At 42.0% G+C, this 20,891-nt stretch overlaps 1 protein-coding gene across 2 annotated transcripts; it reads right to left on the reverse strand.

Annotated features, from left to right (window-relative positions):
* Positions 1–4,483: 4,483 nt before the first annotated feature.
* mrpl10 (mitochondrial ribosomal protein L10) lies at positions 4,484–15,975 on the reverse strand. Of its 2 annotated transcripts, none has more exons than XM_072561403.1 (5): positions 15,919–15,975; positions 13,810–13,979; positions 11,084–11,248; positions 9,836–9,980; positions 4,484–8,480 (listed from the first exon to the last, which is right to left on the reverse strand). In XM_072561403.1, exons 1-5 carry the CDS (start codon positions 15,953–15,955, stop codon positions 8,218–8,220), a joined length of 780 nt encoding a protein of 259 aa, XP_072417504.1. In that variant the 5' UTR covers positions 15,956–15,975; the 3' UTR covers positions 4,484–8,217. The 2 variants fall into 2 exon arrangements, with proteins under 2 accessions (XP_072417504.1, XP_072417505.1); XM_072561404.1 differs by lacking the exon at positions 15,919–15,975 and adding an exon at positions 15,562–15,585.
* Between the last annotated feature and the right edge of the window lie 4,916 nt (positions 15,976–20,891).

A 20,891-nucleotide genomic window follows, 5' to 3' on the forward strand; every position in this document is an offset into this window, starting at 1 on the left:
CAATGAGAAGAGGGCTACAATGTTTAGACCAATGGGAGTCATGATTTGGAGATCCGGTGTTGGACTGGGATGTACAAAGTTAAAAATCACACAACACCAGGTTATAGTCCAACAGGTTTATTTGGAAGCATTAGCTTTCAAAACGCTGATCCTTCATCAGGTGGTTGTGGAGTGTAAGACACAGAATTTATGGTGGAGAAAGAGAGGAGTGCAGATGCTGGAGATCAGAGCTGAAAAATGTGTTGCTGGAAAAACACAGCAGGTCAGGCAGCATCCAAGGAGCAGGAGAATCGACGTTTCAGGCATAAGCCCTTCTTCAGGAATGAGGAAGGTGTGCCAAGCAGGCTAAGATAAAAGGTAGGGAGGAGGGACTTGGGGGAGGGGCGTTGGGAGTGCGATAGGTGGAAGGAGGTTAAGGTGAGGGTGATAGGCCGGAGAGGGGGTAGGGGCGGAGAGGTCGGGAAGAAGATTGCAGGTCAAGAAGGCTGTGCTGAGTCCGAGGGTTGGGACTGAGATAAGGTGGGGGGGGGAGGGGAAATGAGGAAGCTGGAGAAATCTGCTTGTGGTTGGAGGGTTCCTAGGCGGAAGATGAGGTGCTCTTCCTCCAGGCATCGTGTTGCCATGGTCTGGCAATGGAGGAGGCCAAGGACCTGCTTGTCCTTAGCGGAGTGGGAGGTGGAGTTAAAGTGTTCAGCCACAGGGCGGTTGGATTGGTTTGTGCGGGTGTCCCAGAGGTGTTCTCTGAAACGTTCCGCAAGTCGGCGGCCTGTCTCCCCAATATAGAGGAGGCCACATTGGGTGCAGCGGACGCAGTAAATGATGTGTGTGGAGATGCAGGTGAATTTGTGATGGATATGGAAGGATCCCTTGGGGCCTTGGAGGGAAGTGAGGGAGGAGGGGGGGGGGGGGGGGGGGAGGTGTGGGCGCAAGTTTTGCATTTCTTGCGGTTGCAGAGGAAGGTGCCAGGATTGGAGGTTGGGTTGGTGGGGGGTGTGGACCTGACAAGGGAGTCACGGAGGGAGTGGTCTTTCCGGAACGCTGATAGGGGAGGGGAGGGAAGTATATCCTTGGTGGGAGGGTCTGTTTGGATGAGGCGGAAATAACGATGGATGATACGATGTATCTGGAGGTTGGTGGGGTGGTAGGTGAGGACCAGTGGGGTTCTGTCCTTGTGGCGATTGGAGGGGCGGGGTTCAAGAGCGGAGGAGCGGGAAGTGGAGGAGATGCGGTGGAGAGCATCGTAAACCGTTTTATGGAGGCTAAACGCCAGCTCGCGGACATTGCTGAGGCTAAACGCCAGCTCGCGGACACCTCCTCCTACTGCCCCCTTGACCATGACCCCACCTCGCACCACCAAACCATCATCTCCCAGACTACCCATAACCTCATCACCTCAGGGATCTCTCATCCACCACCTCCAACCTCATAGTCCCACAACCCCGCACCACCCGTTTCTACCTCCTGCCCAAAATCCATAAACCTGACTGCCCTGGCCGACCCATTGTCTCAGCCTGCTCCTGACTGAACTGGTCCTCACTCTGAACAACTTCTCTTTCCAATCCTCCCACTTCCTCCAAAGCAAAGGAGTAGCCATGGGCACCCGCATGGGCCCCAGCTATGTCTGCCTCTTTGTCGGATATGTGGAACAATCCATCTTCCGCAGCTACACTGGCACCACCCCCCACCTTTTCCTCTGCTACATCGATGACTGTATCAGTTAAAGGAGGGTAAAAACAATGACTGCAGATGCTGGAAAGCAAATACTGGATTAGTGGTGCTGGAAGACAACTGCTGTGCTCTTCCAGCACCACGAATCCAGTAGTTGAAGGAGGGTGTCTGTGGAAGGGTACTGGTTGGGTCAGCGGGAAAGGAAGCAGAGGGCTTTGAGGCCTTCATGGTGGGGAATGGAGGTGTATAGGGACTGGATGTCCATGGTGAAGATAAGGCGTTGGGGGCTGGGGAAGCAAAAATCATGGAGGAGATAGAGGGCGTGGGTGGTGTCCCGATTGTAGGTAGGGAGTTCTTGGACTAAGGGGGACAGGACCGTGTCGAGGTATGCAGAGATGAGTTCGGTGGGGCAGGACCCTATAGAGGTGTACAAAATTATGAGAGGCATTATCAGGGTTAATAGGCAAAGTCTTTTCCCTGGGATCAGGGAGTCCAGAACTGGAGGGCATAGGTTTAGGGTGAGAGGGAAAAGATATGAGACCTATGGGGCAACTTTTTCACACTGAGGGTGGTACGTGTATGGAATGAGCTGCCAGAGGAAGTGGTGGAGGCCGGTACAATTACAACATTTAAGAGGCATCTGGGTGGGTATATGAATAGGAAGGGTTTGCAGGGATATGGGCCGGGTGCTGGCAGGTGGGACTAGATTGGGTTGGGATGTCTGGTCGGCGTGGACAGGTTGGACTGAAGGGTTAGTTTCCATGCTGTACATCTCTATAACTCTATGAGCAATCCTGTCTGTGGATTTTCGGAAGGAGGTAGAAGTTTGTTGGGGGTTGGATGGCTATGAGCTTGGAGGCAGTTTGGGTGGGGGTGGGAGGTGGAGAGAAGATCACCACCAGATGAAATGAGGTTCTTTGTTTGGAGTATTACAATGCTTCAGCCAATGAGAGAGTTACAATGCTTCAATCAGTGGACAACGTTAAAATTCACACAACATCAGGTGGTAGTCCAACAGGTTTATTTGGAAGTACAATCTTTTGGAGGACTGCTCCTTCGTCAGGTAGCTAGTGGGGCAGGAGCATAAGACACAGAATTTATAGCAAAAGATCAAAGTGTCATACAACTGATTTGAAGTTTTGAACAAATCTAGACTGCTGTTAAGTCTTTAATCACTTTGAATGGGGATGTACTCCACATCCTGTCAACCAATGGAGAGAGGCTTCGATGTTTCAGCCATTGAGAGAATTACAATCTTTCAGCTAATGAGGATAAGGGTATAATGTTGAAAACAGTGAGCAATGTTACCACAAAGTCAAAACCAGTAGGGATACAGTCCAAAAACAAAATTGCTGGAAGAGCTCAGCAAGTCAGGCAACATCTGTGGAGAGATAACAGATTTACCAATTCGGGTCCAGTGACTCTTCTTCAGAAGAACTGTACCTCCACCATATTCTTAGGATGTGCATGCCAGATTCCACTTGTTGTAAAAGGTTTTCCTTGTGATATTAAAAGCAAGGGCTGCAGGTGCTGGAAATCTGAAGCAAAAACAAGTTGCTGGAGAAATTCAGCAGGTCTGGCAGCATCAGTGGAGAGAAAGCACTGTGAGCCTTTCAAGTCGAGTGACTCTTCAAAAATGTTCTTGGGTCACTGACCCAAAACACTAACTTGTTCCCTCTACACAGATGCTGCCAGGCTCGACCAGTGTCTCCAACAGTTTCTGTTTTGTTCCCACACAATATCTTTGTTTCATTTGATGATCACTTTGTGTGTTCTGATTCTTGACTCTTTACCATAAGGACAGCTTCTCTGCACCTGCTTTTCTCATCATTTAAAACTCTTCTATTGAATCATGTCTCAATCTTCTCAGAGAATACTCCCAGTTTCTCTAATCTATCCAAGGAATTTAAAATCCCTCATCCTGGGGGCCATCCTGATAATTAATGTTTGCATTATATTATATTTACGTGATTTTTTAAAATGTTGCAATTCATATAAACTGCCATCTTTCTATGACATGCAGTGAGAAAAATCTTAATAGCACCCTCATTCTTGTCACACCAGGGCAGCGAGCTTGAGTAAAGCCGAATGGAAAATTCTAATCTGAATTTTTTTTGTAAAAGAAAAAAAACCCAGGAAACATTCAGCCAGACAAGCAGCATTTAAGAGATGTACAAAGATAGCATTTCAGATCAATAAAACATGAAGCCTTAATAGAGGTTAAACCAATTGCAATGAAAGCAAAATACTACAGATGCTGGAAATTTGATATAAAAATAGAAAATCCTGGAAGCACTCAGCGAGTCTGGCAACATCTGTGGATAACTAGAGTTTACATTTCAGGTGGATGATCCTTCATCATAAGTGGGAACCAAAGTTGAGTCTCCGTTATTTCTCCTAAGCCTTCACTCCTTAATGTGGAGCTTCACTTACAAACTTTTCCCTGAGAATCAAAAATGCTGCCACTTTAGTAAAAAAAAAGAGATTTTAATAACCGGTTCACATTTCTGAAGCCTCTCAAAAACGAGACCAAAATATTGTGTGACATCACTGTTGATTATACAAAAAGCAAACCTAGATATTATTTCTATATTTAGAAGTCTTGTTGCCTTGTTATGTGAACTATGAAACACACATTTGACTCATACATCTATACAAGCCACAAACCGATTCTACTGTGCTCAGTTTCTCCAACACTTGACATCTTCCCACTAATCAGAAACAATTCCATCACATTTTTTTGTCTTAGTCTGATCTCCTTGTAACTTTATATCACATCACAAAATGAAGAAATTAGTTAACTCATTCAGTTCACTGATTTGCAAATGTTATCTTTAATGTTAAGAGGTCATCCATCTTTTGGAATAATCACTCATCACTTGAGATATTGATTAATTAATTCACCAATGAGTTTTGTGTGAAAATCAACATATTACATCAACAAACATTTCCTTAAACTTAAGTTTAAATTCTACTGTAAGGTTTTTAAACGTGACTGCAAATTATCTTTACGGAGTTTACCGTTGCAGTCAAATCCTTAAGCATTAATGATAAAAGAAAGCAAATCATATTATCAGCATTAACTAGAACACAAAAACTTCATCAATTGGTTTGTTCTTCTCTACCAGTTATGAAGGAAAGCTTAAGATCTCTATTGGGTTCCAGTCACACATTACACGTTTTGATAAGTTTTCTTCAATTTCCTCACTGAACTGTTGTTTATGATTTGATTTTTTTTAAGATATAGTTTATGCTGTTGTCTGAGAGAATGTCTTATCCCTTGTCCAGCCTTGTTTCATTAACAAGTGCCCTCTTCTTGCTGATAAAGTTTATTTATACAAAATGTCAACCATTGTCTGAAGAATTCTATGAATGGTGAACACGATTGTTTCATTTCTTGCCACAGTACACATTCTATTCGTAAGAGAAAATCAAGCAAAAACCTTATCAATGATCTTAAGCCAAATGCTCATTCTAGGTGTATTCATATAAGAAATGGGGATCTTGCATTCTGTAACTTAAGTATTTGCTCTTAATTGCAAAAACATTTAGATTAATGTTGGAATGAAAACAAAATAAAAACACATGGAAGGACCCTCAAAACTAAGATTTAAGCTTATTACTGGGCAAAACCGTACATTTGTTCCGCAGTCATTTTAGGTTAGATTTGATGCGGGAAAGTTAATGCAAACGCTAGACCCAAAAGTTATGACCTGCCTCAACGTGTGCACAAAATTCACCAAGGTGAAATTCTGGAGTACTGTGTATAATAAGAGTGACTTTGGAAAACTCTCTTCTATAAAAGGTAATGGAATCAGAGACTTTGAATACTTTTAAGACAGATTGGGATAGATTCTTATTAAGGGGTGGAAGGTTATCAGGGAGAGCCAGGAATGCAGATTTAATCTTACAATCAGATCAAAATGACCTTATTGAATAGCAGTGCAGGTTTGTATGGCCAAATGTCCTAACCCAACTGCCCCTTGGTTAATCTATCTTCTGAAAGGAGGGTTGAAAGTGAAGTGTGTCTCATGTATTCTCCAGTAATCAGTATAGGATTGTTACAGGTTCATTGCCAAAACTGATCATGGCAATTATTTATGTATGATGTTTTTGCTTATGGAACAGATAGTCTTAGACATATTAAGAGATGATCGAAGCCTATTGAAAACTCATTTCCCTTTTGCTATAGGCAGTCTATCTATCGTTTAAAAAAAAAGTCACTAAAGTAATTCAACTTCCTGGAAGTGGAAAATAACAATGTAAGGCCACTGTTTACAGGCTAAAAATATTTGATCATATTTCTTCATAGATTATATAATTATATAGAGGGTTAACACAGCAAATATAAATATTTAATAAAAAATAATTCAAATAGAGTCAATCATTAATATATTCTTTATATTTTAACAGCACCTAAAAACCAACTGTTTAGATGAGTCGGATCATCTCCCAGTAAATCTTCAACCTTTTGTATTTCATTTGGATGGCACAAATTTCAATCTACATACAGAATTCAACTCCCAAGCTATCTTAAAATCTGAGCAATTACAGCTACCGTACACAGTCAGTCCCTTTTCCTCACTTGAATAAAAAAATACTGTGGACACTGGAAATCTGAAACAATCTGTATTCTGAAGAAACTTAGCAGGTCTGGTAGTAGGTGGCGAGAGAAACAGAGAACGTTGAATCCAATATGACTCTTCTTCAGAACCAGAAGAAAGTGAGGACTGCAAATGCTGGAGAGTCCATCGAAACGTGTGGCGCTGGAAAAAGCACAGCAGGTCAGGCAGCAACTGAGGAACAGGAGAGTAAACATTTCGGGCATAAGCCCTTCATCAAGAATGTGGAGAGAGATGCGGGCTGAGAGATAAATATGGAGGATGGTAAGGTAGGTGGGATGCCTTTCCCCCAGCCCCATCCCACATTTATATCTCAGCCCCCTTCCCCCTCCACAAATCTGATGAATGGTTTATGCCCGAAACATTGATTCGCCTACTCCTTGGATGCTGCCTGACCTGTTGTGCTTTTCCAGCAGCACTCTTTGATTCTTCATCAGAACTGTCCTGAACTAACCTCATTAAATAAATGCATTTACATCCGTCCTTAAATAAAGAGACCAGTACCCCTAATGCAGTCTCACTAATGCCCTTTGCAACTGAAGCAAAACCGCCTTACTCTTGCATTCAATCCCCTTGTAATTAAAAATAACATTTTAATAGCCTTGCTAATTACTTGCTGTACCTGCATTCTAACCTTTTGCAATTCTTGCATTAGGCCATCCAGATCCTTCTTCATCCCCGAGTTCTGCAGTTCCTCATTGTTAATATATAATATGGTTCATTTTCATATTTCCCTCCAATTGGACAATTTTCACATATCCCACAGTTCACTCAATTTGCTGGATTTTGCCCACTCACTTTACCTAATTATATTCTGTTGTAGTCTTATGTCCTCCTCACAACTCAGTTTTATTTACTTAACATTACCTCGTCAACAAATTTAGCAACAAAACCTTCAGTTCCATCATCTAAGTTATTGATATTAATTGTGAAAACTTGAGATTCCAGCACTGATCTCTCACTCATTACATCTTGCCGACTAAAAAACTACTCATTTACGTCGAATCTCTATTTTCCATTAACCAGATAATCGTCTGTCCATGCCACTATGTTATCCTCTACATCATGAGCTTTCATTTTCTGTCAACAGAGGCCAACCTCCCATTTATAGAATCCATCTACCAGGCCCGCTGTCAAGGAAAGACCGCCAGCATTCTCAAAGATCCATCCCACCCTGGCAATGTTTTTCTATAACCTCTATCATCAGGGAGAAGGTACAGAAGCCTGAACACATGCACTAACTGGTTTTGAAACAGTTTCTACCCTACTGTTGTTAGAATACTGAATGGACAACAAACTCTTAACATTCGCCTGTACCTGTGTTTTTGTTTTTGCTGCTGTTTACCTATTATTTACTTACCTCTGATCTGCCTGTATTGCTCACAAGACAAAGCTTTTCACAGTGCCTCGGTACACATGACAATAAATTCAAACTCAGAGTTAACATAGTTTTGTAAAACAAATAATGTTTTACCAATTTGTTTGGAGTTCTTTGATGAATAAATGTGCTGTGGATAAAGAGGAATCAGTGGATTTACTACTCAAAGCATTTGGTAAGGTGCCACATCAAAGGTAAAAGCAATACATTCTGGGATTTAAGGCTGAGATAGATTCTTGATCAGTTAAGGATGAAGGATATGGGGAAAAGGTACTGGGAAGTGGACGTGAGGAATGTCGAATCAGCCATGATCCTGTTGAATGGTGGTGCAGGCTGGAGGGGCCGGACGGCCTACTCTTGTTCCTATAGCTTATGATCTGATTAAATGATGCGAGCTAGAAAACCTGTTACCTTCCAATAATTAAGCAGTCCTTTACAGCTCTACGCATGAGCAGACATGTGGTTTTATTTTGTCCAGAATCCATGTAATTCTTCAAGCAGAGAGATATTTTGTCACTCAGAAAAAAAAAAATCCCAAATTCTGAAGTTCTAAGATGCTGGACTCCCTTGTATTTCCTTCTGCTCTAGACTCTCAGTCCCTTTTAGTCCAGTGGCAGCTTCACTCTGCTGCTTCAAGTACTGCTCCAACAAAGCGGCAAGGTGCACAGGGCCAGACTGTAGAAGCTGGCATGTCTGAGACGTCATAAGCGTCAGGCCGCTGACAATCTCCCCACGGACGACCTGCATTCCTGGGAGTCTGGAATAGTTCACCACTCCCTGTCTGCTGAAGAGTACGTCTTCAATACAAGCACCTGCACAGGACGAGACAGCACAATCAACAGGGGCATATTTTAGCATCTTCTACATTCTGACACTGCTGGAGATGTCAGTGATCAATGTCTGTCGTTAGTCTATTACAGACATAGAAATAACAAAGAATAGAATGCATTCACATTGTAAATATGATGTAAGGAAAATATATATGATATAAGGAGAATATATATACACGATACAGTAAAATTTCCCTTGAGCATTGTCAGACAAAAAGCAATGCATTCATTCAGTGCTAAAATTGTGAACTTTAGAGCAATCAAGGGTCACGGGGAAATAAAACAGGAAAGTGTAGTTGAGACTAAGCAAGCTCAAGGTTCTGTACAGTCAACTCCTGCTCATAATTCTTAAGCTTTTAAGTAAAACTTAACACCAAGCCATATCAGGAGAAATTAAAACAGATGATCAAAGGTTTGGTCAAATGTTAAGAGTTTAGTTGCAAGTTTAATTGAGAAAGAAAAGGAGGAAAGGGCGTTGGGGGTGGGGGAGTAAGGTTCTGAAAGGGCAATCCAAAGCTTTGAAACAAGACAACCTTGTGCAGAGATCCTGAAGGATTATGGGATGTGGGGACATTACATACAGGGCAAAACCAGAGAAAGATTTGAAGACAAACAGGAGAATTTTAAAACCAAAAAAACCACTGGACCAGGAGTCAAGGACACTCAGTAAGGATGATTGGTGAATGTAATTTGGTGAGAAAAATCCCATATTGTAAACCACTTTAAGAACCACAGGTCCTCCATGCTCTATCCCACAACATTTTTTAAAAATATGAAACCTATGTGATTTACATCTACACGGATCAATACAAATCACTTCCACCTTCACTCTAAGGACTCTGTTTCACAGATTGACCATTTGATTACCAAAATAGTTTGTTTTTAAAACAAACTACACCCAATAAAGAGAAAGAGCAGCAAGCCAGTTATAAAATCAGAATAGGTGTTTAAATGTATTTTACACACTGATGTCAGCATTCCCTTTTACTACATGGAAGTGTGACCAGAAGATACAGGCGTGGCAATCAGCCTCTATCAATGCTCAAACAAAGCAAGAGCTGAAATCCTCTGCAATTAAACAGGTTTTAGTGAAAATCTGTGTTTCATGTAACAATGTAAGCATGAAATGTATACTCTATCTTTTTGCATAAAATATCTTCTTCAGTCTCAAGGTGAAAAGCGATTGCTGGACTAAAGCTAATGGTTCTGTGAAAGAGAGCACATAACCTAATGAAACGTGTGTAATCAAGTTTAGGAATCAGAAGCAACTGAAGACTGCAAATAACTGTGGTTTCAATTTAACCAGAGTCCTGCCATTGCTTGAGAGTAAGCCTTACCCAGTAAACTGATCTGAGTTGTATTGCGTAAAGTCTGCAGAAGCTCTTTTGCTTTAGGCTCCTTACTCACAATAATGATATTGCGACCAATAAACAGAGGCAGCAGGTTCCTGTACTTGGTATTTCCTAGATACGAACGCAGAATCTGAGACAGAGAAACAATCAATGCTGTTACAAGAGGTGAAGGTGAAATATGACTCCACTGAGACTTGCATTTATATAATGTTTACAATATTTAAATACCACATACCGACTTGATAGAAACAGGCAATGTTTACACAGCTATATGATGCACGGCCAGCTTTACTGATGTCAGTGTCAAGCTTAGCTCAGTGGTACAACACAAGGTTGTGGTTTAAGCTCCTCTCCAGAGACCAGTTCATAGCTTGGTAACACAATTCTCCTTTCCCAATACTATTGGAGATCGACTGGAACTTTTTAAAATCTTGTCATTTTTATTTATAAAGAGGACGTGGGCAACTTCTCTAACTGCCCCTTGAAATAACTAAGTGACTTGTTAAGCCATTTAAGAAAGCAGTGAAGAGTCAATCACAATGGTGTAGGTCTGGAGTCACATTTAGACCTTGTGAAATAGCTCAGCTTTTAAAAAACTATGTCACTGATTTAATTAATTGTCAATTTTATTTAGTTGGCATAACTTAAATTGCTGCCATGATGAGATTTGAACTGAGGTCTTCAGATCATTGCCTAGATCTCTGGATTACTAACCCTGTAACATAACCACTACACTAACGTAGCTCATATCTTTAAATGGGAACTATTTTTCTTTGTGGATTGTTGCCCATCTCTTCTCAAGAGTATAATGAGTAGGGAGAGAAGAGGGAGAAATATCTAATGGGCAGCATGGTGGCTCAGTGGTTAGCATTGCTGTCTCACAGCACCAGGGTCCCAGGTTCAATTCCAGCCTCGGATGACTGTGTGCAGTTTGCACATTCTCTCAGTGTCTGCGTGGGTTTTCTCCAGGTGCTCCAGTTTCCTCCCGCAGGCCAGGTGAATTGGCCATGCTAAATTGCCCATAGTGTTAAGTGCATCAGTCGGAGGGGAATGGGTCTGGGTGGGTTACTGTTTGGAGGGTTGCTGTGGACTTGTTAGGCTGAAGGGCTTGTTTCCACACTGAAGGGAATCTAATCTAATCTAACCGCTAAAGGGAGAACCAGCTATGAAGCAAACACTACTTATTTGGCAACCGTAATTCTGGAAATGATATTAGTTATAGGATGCAGAAACCTGGTTAGGGAAGAATTTCATGCGAATATCATGCTTCAGTAATCTATGGCGAAGAAGTTTCAGGTCCTCTGATTTGATGGAGTTGTTCTGGAAAACTGTAATCATTTTATTCTCATTGAATGTTACTTCCACCTCGCGCCGGAGGAGTTTTTCAAAACCAGATGGCTAAAGGAGAGATTGACACACAAAAGTTATCTATGGCATTACAGCTACAAATAGAAAACGATGAAACATTGTTCAAAGCACAGGAAAGGAAGATGCCTTTGTTAACAGCCCAGCTCTGTGTACTTTTGTGTTCAGCTGAAATCAAATCAGCTGCTCATCATCCCGTTCTCTTGAAATTGCTACAGTCCAGTTTCCCAGGTATTTTCCAGGCAACAACTGCACCTTGAGCAGAATCACAGCCAAATCCAGACATTTTCTGCATTGAAATTGGCAGTGGTGCCTCTCCCACCAGGATTACTAGACAAGGATCACTAATGAAAATCCTGATTAATGTTTCCTTTCTCTAACCCAAAGGCACTGTATTCCTACCTGTCCCAAAATTTATTTTAGGGCCCTCCTGGTTCCTATTTCTGAATTCCAAACTGGATAGAAGATTTATTAACTGCACCCAAAAATTAGGATTAAATGTTTGCTGTGGAAGGGACAAGAAACAACAGTTTTTGCAACTGGAGTTCACTGAAATATTTCTGTGGCTCACAAGGATCCTCTTGTGGTGAAAATAACATACTGCAACAGCATTCACACTATCCCACAATATCTTTCTCTATCCAGTGTTAAAGGGATACATTCCCAAAAAGATCTCTTTCGGAGCAAGTTTTTTTTCCCCCAGATCTCATTAGAAAGAAAATTCAGATTTCTTTAAGATCAAAGTATAACAAGACTTTTGTCGTCCTTGTTTACAAACCCCTCTATAACCCTCTCCACTCCGCTGTATGTGTGACCTCCTCCAGCCACATAAACCTCCAGGTTATCTACACTGTGCTAATTCTGGCTAATTCTTGATCATTTCTGATTTTAACTGCTTCACCATTGGGAATAGTGCCTTCAGCTGTCCGATATAAAATGTCTTCTTGAGCTCTTCTGTTTCTTTATTCTTCTTCACAACCCAATACTGAAATCCTTTTTTATTGACCAAAATTTGGTCTATCTGACATGGTGTCAAGCTTTGTCTGCAAATTACTGTCTGTATGAAATTTCAATTTTGTATGCTTCACAGTAATCTTGTTATTAGTGATCTGAATCAGAAATGTGAGTGTAAATTGTGTAACACAAATGGAATTTATTGGACCAATGGCCTCTCCTTAAACCTTATTTTCTCAAAAGACTATGAATGAAAGCTCCAAAAGTGGGCAATGTTCCTGCTTTCTCTATCTTAATTCTGTTGTGCTACAGAGGAACACTGCAAGTAATTGTGCCCCAGTACCTGTGAGCAATAGTACAGGAGATCTATCAATAAAAGTAAAATGTGAGTATTGTTAAACAAAAACACATTTTGGCTAAACTTTTCATCTTATACTCATCAGGACAATTCATGATAAATGTCAAAGGATAAACAGCATTTATACTGTAGGGATGGAGAGTGCTGATTGGTCAGCAAGTCGACTGACTGGTAGACATTGCCAGGGAAAATGCATGAGTTAATGGTGACTTACAGTTACCTAACAAGCTTTGTTTAAATTTCAAACCAGAAAACTGCTGTCATATATTTTGTTGAGTTGAAACAAGGAGAATGTATATATAAGTTCTTTCTGATTGTGAATAACAAGTCACGTGTACTGATTATGGAGTTCCTAGTATGTGCAAATGTGGCACAGTAATACACAAGGTCCTGTTCTTTGCAAATGTAAAAAGTTCACAAACTTCAACTGTTTCAACTCAACAAGTGAGAGTCATTCTATGATTTATTTCTCTATCTATTTGGGTATTAACTTGCCTCATGAAAAATTTAAACAAAGCCCAGTTGTTAACTACCTGTCATCAATAACTTGTGCATTATTCATGACAACACCTCTACGAATCAAAAGCCAAACAGCATTCTCTTCTCAAACTGTCTGAATTTATTTTAGGTATTTCTTATGAACTGTCCTAACAAATGCAAATCGAAAAGCTTTAACAGATTATATCTTTTTTTTCAATAATGCTTTAGTACCGTACTACCAAATAACTATTTAAATAACAGTACAGGTAGACGAGACTTTATTCGAACATCCAAAAACCGAAAAGCTCAGAAATCCAAAGGTTTTTATCTGAAGTTCGTATCTCCTTAACAAGATTGTTTGGTGTACAAACAGTTAACCCAAGTCGAGACCCAGTTGATACAAGTCACTCAGATGCAACGTGGGGGCGGGGCAAAGCACCAACTGGCTTGTTCTTACTTATAGTCTGTTCCACCAATAAGATTTTTTTAAATTTCACCATTAAATGTCACTTATTCTGAAAATTGAAAAATTCTGAATTCCAAAATAAACAGGTGGTCCCGAGCATTTCAGATAAAGGATCGTCTACCTGTAATATGCCTTCAGCACGCCCAATTTGCTTTTTATCTAAAATCATGTGGAACTGTGCAAATTTGCACAGGTTTTGGTAAATTTCTGCATCAAACTCCATGCCAAATAAATAAATCTTCATTTCATATAAAAGAATTTCCTGACTTTTTCTCCTATACACAATGAGGTGAAAAAATGTCAATGTAATCCCAAAGCAACACTCATTGTCTTTACCTCTTGCACCTCCTTCTTAGGAGCTTTGATGCATCTTTCTGGGATGGCAGGTTTTGGAGGGATATATTCTGTGACAGCCAGCAGCTTCTGACGCAGAATATGCATGGGCTTGCGGTGCCGAGTGACAGCCTTGGATCCATGACGTACAACCTGATGGGGTGGAAACCACCCTTCAAAAACACAAATCACAAATATTTGGGTTTAATGAACACCTCAGCCTTTTAAGAAGTGAAGCATTTTCTATTCAAACAATTTTCTTTTACGACCTCCTATGTGAATGCTTATTGAGAAGTTTACCTGAAAGTCATCCAATCATGCAAATTGATAATGAGAAATTTCTTATGAGGATAGATTAGATTAGATTAGATTACTTACAGTGTGGAAACAGGCCCTTCGGCCCAACAAGTCCACACCGCCCCGCCGAAGCGCAACCCACCCATACCCCTACATCTACCCCTTACCTAACACTACGGGCAATTTAGCATGGCCAATTCACCTGACCTGCACATCTTTGGACTGTGGAAGGAAACCAGAGCACCCAGAGGAAACCCACGCAGACACAGGGAGAATGTGCAAACTCCACACAGTCACCTGAGGCTTGAATCAAACCTGGATCCCTGGCGCTGTGAAACAGCAGTGCTAATTACTGAGCCATCATGCCACCCCAGTTATAGGCCAGTTTTAAAATCCAGATTTTATCAGTTTAAATTCCATCAAGACAAATGGTGAAATTTGAATTTGGAATCGTGATTTAAAAATCTGGAATTAAAAAGAAGCTAGTCGAATGGTAACCACGGCTGGTTATCAAAAACATCCATTTAGATCACTAACAGTTTTTAGGGAAGGAAATCTGCTGTACATTCAGACCCAAAGTAGTACATAACTGCTCTCTGGGGACTTAGGAATGGGCAACAATTGCTGGCCTAGCCAGGAACACTCACATCCCATGAATGAACTAAATCATATGGAGGGTATCAAAGTGGCCAAAGGCCAATATCTGTGATGCTGGAGAGCTGAAGCTGAGGTGAATCATACACGCAACTATTGCTGGCTAAAGGTGTCTTTGTACACTTCAGCCTTGTCTTTAAGGGAGCTGATGGCCTCATGGTATTATCACAAAACTATTAATGCAAAGAGCCAGATCATGACAAAGGGTGGCATGTGAATTCAATAAAAAAATCTGGGATTAAGAGTCTAATGATAGCCATGAAATTGTTGCAGATTTTCAGAAAAGGCCCAAAAGTTCACAAATGACCTTTAGGGAAGAAAACTCTGCTGTCCTTACCTGGTCTGGCCCACATGATTAACTTTTGCAGTTAGGCATGGACAATAAATACTGGTCTGGCCAGTTATGTCCACATCCCATGAATGAATGAAAAAAAACACCTCAGCCTTGGTTGGATCACACATGGAATACTGCAGAGATCTGGCCCTGCACTTAAATTAGTACGACAACACTTGGACTCAGTCATGAACACAATATTTACCCAAATTTTACACGAATACTGAACAAGTTGCAAGAGAAATAAAATTGCAATTCTTTTACCCCCAGGGTGGAAATGTCAAATACTAGGGAACAAAGGTTCAAAGTGAGAGGGGGACATGTTTAAAGGAGGTATGCAGGGCAGGTTTTCTGCACAGAGGGTGGTAGGTGCTCAGAACACACTGCCTGGGAGGTGATAGAAGCAGTTACAATAGTAACATTTAAGAGACATTTAGGTAGATACAGGCAGGGAACAGAGGGATATAGACCTTGTGCGGTCAGGTGTGATTAGCTTAGAAAGTCATCTTGGTCAGGGCAGACATGGTGAGCCGAAGGGCCTATTTCTGTGATGTATGTTCGATGTTCTGCCATCGACATAAGGTGAGACTTGAACCCACGTTCCCTCCGCGCTGGTCTGGACCCTTTCAATTCTAGCCGAGCCACGACACCGTGGGGAGACGTGATAGGCGCTACAGCAATGCAATTCCATCTTGCACACGCAGCAATGATAAAACACAGCCGGGATGTTGATCTGACTGGGAGGAGCAGTGAATATATCGGTCTGGACGCTGCTTCTTAAGAACTGAGACATCCTGCACGGCTTCATTGGCTCCTCCGCCTCTCACCTCCACAGCTCAGCAACCGTCCACACAGCGCCGCCATCTTCACCAGCACACCGCAGCAAAACGGCACCTGATTGGTCCTAGCAGCCACCAATCAGAGGGGCAACAGGGTCAACCAATCAAAGAACCCGTCATCCCTCCACCCCGCGGAGGGGAGCGACCAATCAGACGGCCAGGCGCGTGAGCCAATCAGGAGCGTTTGGCAGCGCCCTCAGCTGGAGCGGAGGATGACAGTGCAGCCTACCAACTGCCCATTACCCTGAAGAATCCTACAGCTTCTCCAATTACTCTCCTGGGTTTTACTCCCTGAGGAAACAAGATTACAGGGTTACCATAGAGTCCAACTTGTCCATGCCGACCAGATATCCGAACCTAATCTAGTCCCATGTGCCAGCACCTGGCTCATATCCCTCCAAACCCTTCCTATTCATATACCCATCCAAATGCCTCTTAAATGTTGCAATCGCTAGTGCTTCCAAATAGACCTGTTGGAATATAAGGTGGTGTGTGATTTTTAACAGGGTTACCAAAGAAAGTGTGTTTAATTTTTGTGGAACATAGAAACAGGAGTAGGCGATTCAGCCCCTCGAGCTTAGGGATTTAAACTAAGTTGTTGGGGTTGGATTCAGTTGCATGGAAAATTATGGAAAGAAGTTAAATAGGAGGGAGGGCTCAGCTAAGGTTATTAAAGTTTCCAGACCAAGTCACAGGAATCACTGTGGTGTCTTGTGTGCTTTTATCCACTTTGTGCCACCCTGTGTATGATCGTGTAGTGCATGCACCTTGGTCCTGGAGGAACGCTGTCTTGTTTTTACTGTATCAGTTGTATATGGTAGAAATGACAAATAAAGCTATTCTTAGCGAGTTTTGAGAAAATTTGTAGCTCAGGTTGAGGTTTTGGATGTAGGTTTGCTCGCTGAGCTGGAAGGTTCATTTCCAGAAATAAACCTTCCAGCTCAGCGAGCAAACCTACATCCAAAGCTATTCTTGACTCTTGAGGACAGAGAGCATGGAAAAGGTAAGGAATCTAACGAGGCACTGCAGAATAAGGGGACAACTATGAGTAGGTGGAAGAAAGTAGGACTGCAGATGCTGGAGAGGGTTGAAATGTGTGGTGCAGGAAAAGCACAGCAGGTCAGGCAACATCTGAGGAGCAGGAGAGTCGATGATTTGAGCATAAGCCCTTCATCAGCAGGTGGACAGGCAGCGCAGAACGAAGGGTGTTTGACTGTATGCAGTACAAGGAAATTAGCTTGTAGTGCACTTTGAAATTGGGTACGATGTTGTGGGCAGCTCAGAGATGTGGCTGCAAGGAGATCATGGCTGGGACCTTATATATACAAGGAAAGACATCCTATTGGAAGGACAGGCAGACTGGGGTGGGTTGCTTTGTTAGCAAGAAATGCCAGAGGATGTGGTGGAAGCTGGTACAATTGCAATATTTAAGAGGCATTTGGATGGGTATACGAATAGGAAGGGTTTGGAGGGATATGGGCCGGGTGTTGGCAGGTGGGACTAGATTGGGTTGGGATATCTGGTCGGCATGGACAGGTTGGACCAAAGGGTCTGTTTCCAAGCTGTACATCTCTATGACTCTAAATTAAATTAAATCGATAGCGAGAAGTGATATAGAATCGGAAGGTATAGAATCTGTGTAGAGTTGTGGAACCGCAAAGGAAAAAAAGCCTCTAATGGGAATTATTACAGGCCTCCCAGCAGTTTTCAGGATGTGGGACAGAAAAAAGATCTGGAGATAGCCATGTAAGAAAGGAACGATTACAGTAATCATGGGGATTTCAATATGCAGGTGGACTGGGAAAATCAGTTTGGCAGCAGATCTCAAGAAAATGAATTTGTGCAATGTCTATATTTTATTTTTGAGTAGCGTGTGATAGACTCCACTGGGGAATAGGCAGTTATGGATTTGGTGATGTTTAATGAGGCAAACCTGCTTGGTGAAGAAACCCTTAGGGGGCAGTGACCATAACATCATTCATCCTAGAGTTTGAGAAGGAGCTGCTGAAATTAGATGTAACAGTATTACAATTGAGTAAAGGTAACTACAAAGACATGAGGCAGGAGCTGGTGAGAGGTGATTAGAAGGGGAGCCTTGCTGGGAAAATGGTGGAGCAGCAATGGCAGGAGTTTCTGGGGTAATTCAGGAGGCACAGCAGAAATTCATCCCAAGAATGAAGAAACATGTTAAGGAGAGGATGAGGTAACCATGGCTGACAAGGGAAGTCAGGGACAGCATAAAAGCAAAAGAAAAAAACTACAATGTGATGAAGATTAGTGGGAAGCCAGAGGATTGGGAAACCTTTAAAAAACAGCAGAGAACAATTAAAAACAAAAGAAACCAGGAATGGAATGATTAAAGGCAAGGGTAAGCTAGCTAATAATGTAAAACCAAAGATTGCAAGGGATTTTTCAGATATATAGAGGTAAGAGAGAGGCAAGTGTGGACATTGAACGGCTGAAAAATAAGACTGCAGAAGTAGTAATGGGGAACAAAGAAATGGCAGAGGAATTAAATGTACTTTGTATCAGTTTTCACAGTGGAAGACATCAGCAGCTGACCATAACTTCAAGAGAGTCAGGCGGCAGAGGTAAGTATAATGGTCATCACTAAGGAGAAGGTGCTGGGGAAGCGGAAAAGTCTGAAGGTGGATAATGGACCAGATGGACTACACCCCGACACCAAAAGGAGATAGCTGAGAAGGTTAGCATTGGTGGTGATCTTTCAGGAATCATGCATCAGAGTGGGTTCTAGAGCATTGGAAAATGGCTAATGTAACTCCTCTGCTTAAGAAGGGAGGGAGATAGAAGATAGGAAACGACAGGCCAATTAGCCTGACCTCAGACGTTGGTAAGATTTTAGAGGCCACTATTAAGGATGACTTATTGCAGAATACTTCGAAGTGCATGGCAAAATAGTGCTGAGTCAGCATGTCTGACAAATCTGCTCGAATTCTTCGAGGAGCTCATGGCTGATCTGTCCCCTAACTCCATATATCTTCCTTTGGCCCATATCATACAATCTATATTGTAGACTCGTGCAGAAGAGGCTATTCAGACAATTGAGTTTGCACTGACTCTTCAAAGGGCATCCCATCCAGACTCAGCCCCTCACCCTATCCCAATACCCCTACATTTCCTGTGGTTAACCCACTTAGCCTGCACATTCCTGGACACTATGGGCAATTTAGCAAGGCCAATCCACCTAACTTGCACATCTTTGGACTGTGAGAGGAAACTGGAGCACCCAAAGAAAACCTGCACAGACACAGGTAGAATGTGCAAACTCCACACAGACTGTTGCCCAAGGGTGGAATCGAACCCATGTCCCTGGCGCTATGAGGCAGCAGTGCTAACCACTGAGTCACCTTAATACTCCTGCTTAATAAAAATGTATCTATTTTGGATTGAAAATTAACAACTGGTTTAAGATCCGCTGCTATCTGGGGAACAGAGTTCCAAACATCTATGACCCTTTGTGTGTAGAGATGCTTTCTAACATCTCTCCTGAAAAGTCTGGCTCTAATCCTCAAACTCTGCCCCCTAGTTCTCGAATCCCCAACCTGTTGGAAATAGTTTATCTACCCTGTCTTTTTCCTTTAACACCATGAAGATTTCAATCAGATCACCATCATTTTTGTTGTAAAATAAAACTAGAGATGTGGAAAATAAGGCTGACTGACATTGGTTAGGAGATAAAAATGCTAGATATCACTCAGACCTTTGAATATAGCAGTTGTGACATCATGTTTAGGTTGTACAGGGCTTGGTGAGGCCTCTTCTGGAATACCGTGTCCAGTTCTGGTCCTCCTGTTACAGAAACGATATTATTAAGCTGGAGAGTTGAGCAGAGATTTACTAGGATATTTCCAGGAATGGAGGGTTTAGATTATATGGATAGGCTGGGGCATTTTTGACTGGAGTGTTGGAGAGGTGACCTTATACAAGTTTATAAAATAATGAGGGATATAGGTGAGATGAAAAGCAGGTATCTTTTCCCTAAGGTGGGGGATTTGAAGACTAGGCAGCATGTTTTTAAGGTGAGAAGAGAAAGATTTTAGAAAGATACAAGAGGCTTTTTTCTTCCACAGAGTGGTTCGTGTGTGGAATGAATTTCCAGAGGAAGTGATGGATGTGGGTACAGTTACAATTTTTAAAAGGTATTTTGATAAGTATATGTATATGAAATACTTGAAGGGATTTGGACCAAGCGCAGCCAGATGGGACTAGTTTAATTTGGGATTGAGGTCAGCATGGACTGGTTGGACCAAAGAGTCTGTTTCCATGCTGTATGACTCCATGGTTACTTGTTCCAACCAGCCTGTAGGTGGCACTATTAACTGCAGGAGGCTGCAGTCAGTCCCCAATCCATCTGGAAGCTGAAAAAATGATGGAACAAGAAAAAAGTCTTTAGACCCATGAAACCCCCTCCATAAATGCAGAATATTTACACGTGAGGCCATCCATCCAAAATGACCTTAATGTTCAGCGGGAGTTGATTGGCCTCCTGTGAAAATCCATCAAAACGGCATCCAATCGTTTCTCACATGACAGAAGGATTTGCCCCTCCTTCACCCTCTATCTAATCCAAATACCAAACGTCTTTGTGCAGAGGATGTCCTGATATTAATTGCAAATGTGCTGATTGCTATTTAAAACCCATGACCCAGTGTTTTGTTCTGACCATGATGGTCATTGGATAAACATATGGGTGATAACGGAATAGTGTAGGTTAGAATGGCTTCAGATTGGTTTCACAGGTCGGTGTAACATCGAGGGCTGAAGGGCCTGTACTGTAGGGTTCTATTGTTCTATGTTCAATGACAGTTTAACTCTCCAGATTTCCCTTATGTTTTTTTAAAAAATATTCATTCACTGGACGTGGGCTTCACCAGCTGGACCAGCATCTATTGCCCACCTTGAATTGCCCGGGAGGAAGTAGTGATGTATTGCCTTCTTGA

This window comes from Chiloscyllium punctatum, chromosome 42 (genome assembly GCF_047496795.1).
Source record: "Chiloscyllium punctatum isolate Juve2018m chromosome 42, sChiPun1.3, whole genome shotgun sequence".
Lineage (NCBI taxonomy): Eukaryota > Metazoa > Chordata > Chondrichthyes > Orectolobiformes > Hemiscylliidae > Chiloscyllium > Chiloscyllium punctatum.

What these genes read in the sequence shown, in the direction of transcription:
- mrpl10 (XM_072561403.1), bottom strand. Translation starts at nt 15,955, where the DNA reads ATGGCGGCGCTGTGTGGACGGTTGCTGAGCTGTGGAG. An exon ending in ACGGTTGCTGAGCTGTGGAG is followed by an intron (nt 13,980 to 15,918) that starts GTGAGAGGCGGA and finishes GTGTTTTTGAAG; the next exon opens with GGTGGTTTCCACCCCATCAG. An exon ending in TGAAATTCTTCCCTAACCAG is followed by an intron (nt 9,981 to 11,083) that starts GTTTCTGCATCC and finishes TCTCTGTCTCAG; the next exon opens with ATTCTGCGTTCGTATCTAGG.